This window comes from Macrobrachium nipponense, chromosome 6, assembly GCF_015104395.2.
Source record: "Macrobrachium nipponense isolate FS-2020 chromosome 6, ASM1510439v2, whole genome shotgun sequence".
Classification (NCBI taxonomy): Eukaryota; Metazoa; Arthropoda; class Malacostraca; order Decapoda; family Palaemonidae; genus Macrobrachium; species Macrobrachium nipponense.
The window spans coordinates 3,102,854-3,113,437 of record NC_061108.1 but is presented as its reverse complement, the minus strand read 5'-3'; the positions used below and the strand labels follow the sequence as shown (position 1 = coordinate 3,113,437).

Here is a 10,584-nt window from a genome sequence, read left to right as displayed (position 1 = left end):
ACACGACCAGAACGTCCTTTCAGCTATGCTGACAGTTTCGCTAACTTGTGCAAAATCTCCACGTTTCTCACCACTTCAATCTTTCTTAATCCACTTATAGTACTCTGCCAGTTCATCTAGATAGCTTCAAATGTCTTTCTTTCATTTGTGCTCAGCGTCCAATTTATTTCTTTATAGGATAGTTCACAACCAGCAATTCGTTTATGCGTCCCTACCTTGACTTCCATAGACACTTCAAGTCATTTTTCAATCTTTCGTGAACACCAAGAATGAAAGGTTGTAGAAATAACGAGAGAGAGAGAGAGAGAGAGAGAGAGAGAGAGAGAGAGAGAGAGAGAGAGAGAGAGAGAGAGAGAGAGAGAGAGAGAGAGAGAGAGAGAGAGAGAGGAGCGACATATCTCGTTGACAGACCTCTTAATTATTCATGAAACCGCTGGAAAAATTCAATTTTATCATGATAATATACACTTTATTCAGTATTTCATTAAATGAAACATAATTCATTACCTCTTCTGATCCATTTCCGAAGGAACGAAAAAATTAAAGGAAAGATGCTTAACAACCTGCTTATTTTTTTGAAAATGATTTATTCATATATATTTGTTTTCATTAGTTTCATAAGAACACGTGAAAATCATTTATAGGTTATGAGCAAAACGTCATCTGGGAACCTTGATTATTAAAAATGATTTCTCCATGTTTTTAACTCCCATTCATCTACGTAGCCTCTTAATATATTATGTTTTTTATTCCCAAAAGGACAACATTGGATGTTTTAAAGAAAACACAAAGCAAATTCCATTAGAAAAAATGAACTTCACCCACTTGTTAAGTAACTTTTCAAGATGGCAATCAAATAGCCACTTGGCCAAGGTCATATGTACCTATCTTTCTGGACTTGTTATCTTTGTTTACATTCGAAGACCTGAACGCTGTGCCTGTGACCTGTAAAAACATCTCTGTTGAAGGTGTTATTTCGAGGCAATATATGGCATTTTTGCGGAAATGGTTGAGATTTGCGAGGCACTGCAGTTGTTCAAGCAAAAGGTAGACGGTCTGGATTCGGTATCTTGCTTGAAAGAAGTGTCATGGCAAGAGTAATCGAATGTTATGGTCGATGGCCACTGTAATGCAACGATTGTCAGACGCGCTTTTGAGTATTGTTAAGTTTGGTAGAATACTAGGTCATTGCACATTTTAAGAGGAAATTAGTTCTCTCTTGTTATTTATAGGTATGCAAATTTTATTTACTTAGGAATGCATAAGTTCTTTTGAGTAACTGCTAGGATAAGCGTCTTGGCGCAGGCTATAGGTATCAGGTTCGGGTACAATCCTCGCCTGGTAGCCTATCCTATCGTAATGATGTGAAATTTACAGCTAGCCGATGGTATTTTCCTTTATTTACCTAGCGCATTAAAACCCTTATAGGGCTACCTACCTATCTACGTATTAGGTTAGTAGCCTAGCTACCTATACCTAGGCTAGTAGCGTAGATAGTAGGTACCTAGTATCTAATTAGCACCAATGGAGGTCCTCTGTTAGTATACAAAGCTGATTGATTTTTTGTGGACAAGGGAAATGACAGACAGTAAGTGAAAGCCTGTGCAATCCTTAGGGTGTTACACAGGTCTGTTCTGGAAAAAATGTCAGAAAAATCGTACGTCAGCCATGAAGAGAAGACGATGCCCCTATTTTAGGTAGTAAAGGATAGGCTAACTTTACTACTGGGTAGCAACGCATTGGGAACTTCAAGCTAAAACTAAGCGCCTCAGTGGCGTGATCAGTATGGTAATAGCGTGCCACCTTGTTGGCTGCGAGTTTGATTTTCGGCTGTTCCATTGAGGGGTGAGAGATGTATATTTCTGGTGATAGGAGTTCACTCTTGACATGGTTTGGAAGTCATGTTAAGCCCTTGTTCCCGTTGCTGAATAACCACTGGTTCCATGCAACGTAAAAATACCATATCATACCATACATTCAAGCTGAAACTGCTCCTAGTGTATTGTGCTGCAAATCCATAGGCATTCAAAAACATCAAAAAAAGTTCTCTACCCATAATCTGGATGTTCAGAAACAAAGCCTGGGTGACTGGCTGTATTTGACGACTGGTTTTTCTATCACTTTGTTCCCGAAGCCAACTAGCATTGCAGCAGAAATGGGATTCCTTTCAAGATTTTGTTATTTCATATAATGCCCCTGGTCATCCACTGCACTTTAGATGATTTCCATCAGGATGTGAAAATTATATACCCCTAACACAACTTCACTCATTTAGCCAGTGGATCAAGGTGTAATAGCCAATTTCAAGAAATACTATTACACTCACTGTATGTATATTCAAGCACTGTAGGAAGTAAATGACCCTGGTGTGACTTTACGTGACTTTTGGAAGGGTTACAACATTTATAACTGTATAAAGAATATTGATGTTGCACAGTTGAGCAGTTTGTTGTAGAGCTTTGCCTCAAAAAGTATGCAGCTCCCTTCATTCTTGCTTCTAATTTGGTTTGCTGGGCTAAAGTGAGGTCTAGATTGAATCCTCAGACATAATTCACCTTGGCTTGGGGTCCTGTCAACTTGTTCCTCATGCCTGAATTTATAGAACGTTTTAAGAGTTTAAAAGGCATTGGTTTATAATCCTGTAGGAACCAGAGTAAAATTTCATCGTAAAGTAATTCTTATTTTTCTTAATTATGTATACCACAGCCTTTTATCATATTCCCACCTCAGCCACCATGCAGTCCAAGATGTTTGTATACTTAGGGATAATACAAATGACTAAGAATTGAATAATGCATTCTCTTTCTACATACAGTCTTTCTATTTTGTGGAAGCATGCTTTGAAGGTCAGCTTCTCGTGGACTTGTTCTTTATAAATAGAGTATTGATGCGCAGAGTGATGAGAATGATAAAATACTGTACATAGGTAACTGATGTGTACTGATGTAAAGTTACTTTCTAGATTCAAGATGTTGTGAAGGTTGCTCATCAAATTAGTGAAGATGACCAGAAAGTGGCGCAGGAGTTATGGGCAGAGGCATATGAAGAAATCCAGGATATATGGAAAAGCAATTCTTTTGCCCAGTAAGTTCTTGTTTTTTGTAATTTTGAATCCAAATTTTCAGAGTTTTGGTCCTATGTAAATGAGTTTGAAGTATCTTCCTGAATGCTGCAGACACACGTATGTGTGGGGGTATTCAGCAGCTTAGCCTACCTCTTAGATTACACTAAAATAATTGTTTCACATAAACTCATCAATCATAAGTATCCTTCCCCCAGCTCCACAATTCTCATGGCCTCACAATAAGACTTCTTTAAATGACAAGTAAAGAAGGTTATTGATGGTTACATAAGAATCCAGGTGAGCCTTACACCATAGTACTTCATGCTTCATCTGTTTGCTAAATAAACAAAAGACTATTGAGTGGGGAAATTTGAGACCATGAATTTTGGCACTTATATAACTGATAGGTTTTATGAAGAACTATTATTTTTTTCATAAAAGTTTCTGAACAGATGCTTAACTTTTGGTTAATTAGTTATTGCTGTTTGAAAGTGCAATACATACTACTTATAATACAGCAAAATAGAAAATAGCACATATAATTGCTTTAATAATCATATTCTTTCTAACTTCCAGGGGAATACCATTCAGGATGTTAACAATGAGAGGCAGGAACAAAGATGTAGTAAGTATTAATACCTTAAAATTTTGGTGCATTCCTATATAAAGGTGATCTTCAATTTTTTTTGTACTTTCACCTGCTTAAGTTGGCGATAGGGTATAATTTTGTAGTGATGTTATCTGTCTCTATATGTCATATCTCCCAAGCTGTAGGAATTATGGACTTCCAGTCTTTCATTACAGCAAAAAACCATTTTACTTTATAATAGCATTTTTGCAGTATGAGCTGTCTCGTGACAGACCCCAGAAGTAGTCTGCTTTTCCACCTGTCTGATTGCTCTAGCATTGAAGTCTTAGTCATTCTTCGTATTTTTGCTGCTTCTAATTTCACTCAAAAATATCATTGTGAACTTTTAAATAATTATTTCTATAAATACTTACAGTACAGTAGTACCTCGAGATACGAAATCCGTTCCAAGCCCTCCAAAAACACCCCAGTAAGTTTCATAATAAAGCTAAATTGATCTATAAACAATGAAATACTACAACAATTTGGACCATTCAATACCTAAATTAATAAAAAAAATTCAAAATATAACCTGTAAATAAAGTGTATATTAGTGTACATGGTAACAAGAAATATACTGTACGTAAAATGTGGAAGCTTACCTTTTTTAAGTTTTGAGTGAGGGCTACGTACATCCGTAACTATCCAAGGAAGATTGCTTCTGCCTACTTTTCACAATGTTCCTGTGTGAGCCTTTTCGGGGGGTGTCTTCTACAAATGATTGCACTTTATGAAAAGCGGCTTTAATTTCTGCCGTTTTTTTTTCTTTTGTACATATGTACATATGTACACTTTAAAAAATATATATGTACGTACTACATATGTAACTATCCAAGGAAGATTGCTTCTGCCTACTTTTCACATGTTCCTGTGTGAGCCTTTGTTTCCGATACGTAATACAAACCATCGGTCCTTTAACAATAGGAAGTAGCTAGCGGCAGCTGGAACGGTCGTAAGCTTCGAACAAGGGGAGAACGGTAGTTAACTGCTTGTCCGACAGTCGCGCGCCGCGACTGGGAGGTAACAAATCACTTTTGCTTTCGGCCTGCGGTGTGAAGGACGTGTTCGTCATCGCTCTCTGCCCGCTTCATCGTCGTTATGCTTTGTTTATATTGTGTTTTCTACTAATGGTTTGTTTGACTTGAAAATGAAACTGTAAGTACATGTTTTTCATTTTCATTACTTAATTATGAACCAACATGAGTTATCGCCGTAGATGCGGCGATTTCCTCTCTTTTCATGAATTGAACCCTTGAATTATGTCTCGGTGCCGAGGGGCGGGCGCGCTCGCGCCGAGTCATGTATTTGGGCGAAAGTGTGTAATTGAAAAATGTAAGTACTCTTTTCATTATATTTTTGCCCTGTGCGTTCGTTACCGAGGAGTGTGATTGCGCTCGGCACGAGCCTTTTATTTTGTATAATAGAATGCAATGAAAGTGGATTCGCAATTGCAATATTCTTTTCATTTTCATTTATTTATTTGCATGGAATTTAATTTGGATCAATTTTCGTTCTTACCGGGAATTGATCCTTACGATTTTTTTTATGTGAAAATGAAATCGCAAGTGCAGTATTCTGTTTCATTTTCATATATATTTTATGATAGCATCATATTATTGGATCAAGTTTTCCGTTCTTACCCGGGAATTGATCTTTTCTCCTTTAAGTTCTATGAAGTGATCGCAAGGGCAGTATTCTGTTTCATTTTCATATTACTTTTCACTGCTGTGCGGGGTGGGGGAAGCGAAGGTCTGCCAGGAAGTCGTCGGAAAGCTCTCCCGCGACTCCCTTGGTATCCGATTCTTCGTCTTCCTTCCTGCCCCCCGCTCAGCTTCTTCATTGTATTTTGTATTTGGGGTCTTCCTTGCGTTCGGGGTGGGGCATGTCTTCCCCCCGTGCGTGAGGGAACCCCTCTTACTAATCTATCTATGTTACCGCAGGTGCTACATCCGTGGGAGACGACCTTGGATGTAGATGTAGATCCTCAAGAGGTTTGTACTCGTTGTCGGGGCGAGAGTGCTCCCGCAACGAGCCCTGTGTAACGTGTATGCATTGATCCGAGCGCAGTGGGTGCTATACGAGGGCAGGAAGAGACTTAGGCCGCCCAAGAAGTCATCGGAAAGTCCAGTGACTCCTTGGTAACGGACACTTCGTCCTCTTTCCTGCCCCCCGGCCAGCCCCCACGTTTCGCGCCTTCCCCTGCGGGGGGGGGGGGGGGGGGGGGTAGCGGAGTCCTTCTCCTCTCTCGATCCGTCGAGTGTGGAGGAGGGCTCCTGCTACCCGGACGTCCAGTTGTATTCGGGGTCTTCCGTCCGCTCTGGGTGGGGTTCTTCTCCCCCCAGGCGCGAGGAAGCCCCTCTACTAACCCGACTGTTGCTTCCGCAGGTGTGCCATCAGCGAAGGACGACCTGGGACAGGTGTGGGAGTCGCTGGGACTGCAGGGAGTGCCGAGCATACAGGGGTTGATTCAGCGGTTGGCGGGGTCGGCAGTGGTCACTCATGGTACGGTAACCACTACAACAACCACAATCTCGACACCAGCATATGAGATGCCACCGCACCTGGTGTACATACCACATGTCATGTCGGTAACACCCACGGCTGCAATCCAGAAACCAATTCCTGCCGTGCCAAAGAGGACGGTGCCACCGCCTCCTGGGTTCTTTGTATTGCCGACCCGGACTTCCGCTGCCCAAAGAGTACCCCCCTGGACCTGCCGCCAGTGCCGAGGATGACGTAGCTGCCGACAGGACGCCTGGCTCTCCTGTGGTACCTGCCGTGCTGCCGTACCTGTTGCTGTCCCAGCCGCTCATTCCCTTTCAGATCAGGTGCCGGCTGCTCATTCACTTTCAGATGTTCCTGCCGTTCCTGCTGTTCCTGGACCTGTTCCTGTTGTTCCTGCTGTTGGTGGTGCTGTCACAGTCTCAGGTCTTTCGGACAGGTGCAGTCGGGCCCTGTTGCTTCGGCAACTGCCCCGGCTCCCCTCCTGGATGGAAGACCTGACGTCTGTCCTGCGGAGCCTGGCGAAGAAGAAGAGGAAGAGGAAGAAGGTGTCGTCATCGTCTTCGTCGTCTTCTTCGTCGTCTGCTGCCTCTCCTTCCCCTTCGACTTCTAAGGCCAAACAGCCGAAGAAGAAGAAGGTTGCCTCCTCCCCCCCTAAGAAGACTCCTTCGGGATCTTCTAAGGGCCCCCGGCTCGCCCAGGCGAGCTGGGGAGCTCTTCTTGCTGGTCCTCCTGTTCCTTCGGGAACGGGGCCCGTCGCTTCTTCTGCAAAGAAGAATCGACGGGACCAGAAGGCACCAGCCCTCGCTGGTGCGTCCTCACCTGGTGTGCTAGCGGTTCTGCCGCTAAACCAGGTTCCGTCTCGGTCCGCTTCTCGTTCGCGAGAAGCACCGAGTGGACGCTCTTCCAAAGAAGACCGTCCAGCCAAAGTTTTGACGCCCGAGCTCGCTCGCCGTCAAGAACAGCGGCGCGGAGCAGAAGACTGGCGAGAGTCGTGCACACGACTCTCGCCAGCCAGTGGACGCTCTCGCAGCGATCAACTGGCTGCTCGGGCTGACGTGACGGTCGCTGACCAGCCACGGGTTGAGGCGAGGAAGGAGTCCCCGCGGCCGCCGGTACCAGCCACGGCTGGTACCAGCGGCTCGACGCGCCGAGAGGACGCTGGCCGGTCTCAAACGCGACAGAGAGCTAGCAGGTCACCCGTCCGCCGCTCCCGATGGGACCGGGCGGAGACGGTGACCAGCGGCAGCTCGCCTGACGCTAGAGATCGGTCTCGACGTTCTCAGCCGAGCCAATCGCCCCCAGGCGAGCGGCAAGGCTAGGCCTGCTGCTCGACCGTCACCCAGCTTGGGTTGACGATCAGCAGCAGCCCTCCACGCACGCTGGTCCTGCCAGCGAGCGAGGGGGAGCGTCAGGTCTGCCTCTCCCGTACCTTCAACCTCCTCGGCTATACCGGGAGGAGCGAGGTACCGAGGAGCGATCACGAGAGGTGCGCCGCTCGTGACCCAGCTATGACGCCGTTATGGACCAGGCACGGTTCCCAGGACCGACCAGGACATACGCGCAAGTAGCTGGGGAGGCGACCGTCAGGGGTCTGCCGCTGTTCCTTTTCCTCCTTCTGAAGGAGGAGTATCTCGGGATCTGTTCTTGTTGGAGGGACTGGACGGTCCTACTCCGCAAGACACGGTTACTCCCGAGATACAGAGGAATTTTGCAGAAGTCATTAAGCTGATTCGTCAGCATAATGACCTTGCGGAAGGATTGCCGCTCCCACCAGCAGAGCCCACGTCCTCTGCTCGAGTCGTTTTGGGGCCCGAGAGGGAACCCAAACCGACGGTGGGTCTGCCGAGATCGGAGCTTGCCGATTCTGTCTCGAACCAGAGTCTCTCGTCTCCGGACAAGAAGGCTCTCTCAGTTCTGGCCGGTCGATCAAGCTACTTCCACCTCCTCTACTGCGACAGCGGCGTTTCTACGTGTCTTCGGACACCGTATTTGAATACTCCTTCGGTCCTCCTGAGAGGTTTCGACCTCGACGAGGACTGGAATGAGTCGGAGGACGGTATCGGCTCTCTCCTGTCAGGTGTCGATCAGCCCCACCCAGACGACGTTCACAGTGGCGGCAGACCCTTACCTACAGTGAGAGTTCGTAACCCTCCGCGGGAAAACGTTTTCTCCTGACGATACGTTTTCCCAGACTCTGAGAGGCCATCGCCGCAAGGCGATGGCTGTTCCTACTCTTCTCCAACTGCTAGTTCCACTGGGAAGGCGAGCGAGTATCCAATTCCTCCCCATTCCCTCTCTCCTTACGGTTACGAGGGAAAGGGGAGGGATCCTACAGAGATTTCTCTGTAGGATCCCACGTTCGGGACTGCGCTACCGGGGGGACCTTCGGGGTCCTACTGACGTAAGCCCCGGTCGTTGAGGAGGAATCCTGCCCCATTCTCGATTTCTACGGGAATCGAGAGGCCCACCAGCCGATATCGTTTGACGAATTCGGTGGGGGTTTCGCAGACTGCTTAGAATTCTACGGAATTTCTAACGCATTCAGTGTTCGAGTTTTACGATCTCCAAACACTTACGCGAGACCACGGTCCAAAGTGAGCGAGACGAGAATCCCCGATATACACGATAATCGGGAACCTCGCCTATGCTCGAATTCCTGGAATTTCTAGCATTGGGAAGAAGACTGCTGCTGAGAAACTATCTCACAGTAGGCGACCAACCTGGACTAGAGAAGATCGGACGGGAATATCCAGTTTTGGCTTGAACTATCGTCTTAGTATTCTGTTCACCATTGAAGCTTTCCTTCGAGGAAGACTTCTCCTTCACTCTCTTTGATAGAGATCGAAGGTGGTCGATCTCCAATCCTTATTTTGTTTTCTTGAAGGAAAGAATTTAGGATGGAGATCGTTGTTCAGAATCCTACAAATATACTACGTATATTAACCTCGCGATATGATTCTACTAAGCAGTTTGAATTGTCCGAGGGGTAGGCGCATATCCTAGTTAAACTACGGATTGCGACTTATAAGAGAAGTATTTCTAATTGAACTGCAACTCGGGGTTGCCTGCAACCTCCCCAGGAGTTTTCAGTTTCATTTTATATACTTATGTTTTTGTCACGACAACACCATTTCAACTGTTATATTTACCGAAATTCGTTTCGCCTAAATATAATTGCTCGAGCATATCTTTTATGCTCGTAGTTCTAGCCGAACGCATTCCTTCGTGGAATAATGGATTACCTGCAACTCAGGATGACGAGTCAGCGAGAGCTCAGGCTCAACTACTGCGTATTGAACTGCCTGATAGCAGCTCAGTATCAGCTGGGCCTCCGATATGCACGGTCATGTATGTCTCTCTCTGCCCTGCTTTGATTGACTACCGAACCGTATCTCTGCCCAACAATCATGGACTTAGGTCTCTGATTAACGGGGATTCTCGCAATAATGAAGGACCCATCTACTGCTGTGACGCTAGATTCCATCGCCTTCGACATTGCGAGAATTTTCAACAGAGATATCTCTTGGACTCTTTCATCTTTCTGTTTACCGCACGGTAACGAAGAATCTGTACAAGTCTCCCGCTGCATCGCACTGCGATAATGCGAATGATTTTGCAGACATCTGAGTTTGTCTTCAAATATCTCTTATTCGTAGGTGTACAATTGTTCATTGTTCAACCGAATTACGAGATTTGTTAGAAGACATCGCCTACTCTCCGACCTGACAGCTCTACTCCCAAATGTTCAGCCCATGAGAAGCAGTTCTTCAGGCGGCTTTCCCCTGTGTTTTCATTACTGAAGACGCCCCGCTTTCATTGCAACTACGACTTCTCACCGGACAGCAAATGAAATAGCGGTTAGCGTTTCAGTCATTTGTAAGCACAGGTTATGAATCTTGAGAATCCTTCTCTCGATTCATCTGTGAGCGTAGGTTGCATTCAATATCTACCTTCGTCTTCAACGGTACATAGTGTTGTTTCTCCTTAGCTGAGATTCAACAACCATGAGATGTTTTACCTTCAGGGACCTCGGTCTCTAGAAGGCAATTGACTTTCGCCTGTTGGGCACATGCCTTAAGAGAATCATCACCTCGCTGTCCGGCATTGGTGACAAACAAATACATTGTTTTGTTTGGGTCTCTCGGCATAACCCTTTAAAGGCGAAGGTCACGTGACTTACTACGGATGCTTTGACAACTTGCCTCCTACCGAACGCAGTCAGTCGGCAGCTGTCAGAGCGGCCGAGTCAGTTACGAACTACGCTGTTTGACTTAGTTCGGTTGTTACGGAGCAATCATTACTTCGTTTTAATAGCTTTGTCACAGTACCCATACCATTGACACCCACCATGGAGTGTCGGTGTCCTATCCACTACCGAGAACTTCGC

At 45.7% G+C, this 10,584-nt stretch overlaps 1 protein-coding gene across 1 annotated transcript in view; it reads left to right on the top strand.

The window, feature by feature from the left end:
* Nucleotides 1–880: 880 nt before the first annotated feature.
* LOC135216261 (zinc finger protein 345-like) overlaps nt 881–10,584 on the top strand; it is a 105,396-nt gene continuing 95,692 nt past the window's right edge. Inside the window, exons 1-3 of the mRNA XM_064251426.1 lie at nt 881–1,047; nt 2,963–3,085; nt 3,641–3,689. Coding sequence (XP_064107496.1) covers nt 1,006–1,047; nt 2,963–3,085; nt 3,641–3,689 — 214 coding nt within the window. The 5' untranslated portion in view covers nt 881–1,005. The remainder of the gene's footprint in view (nt 1,048–2,962; nt 3,086–3,640; nt 3,690–10,584) is intronic.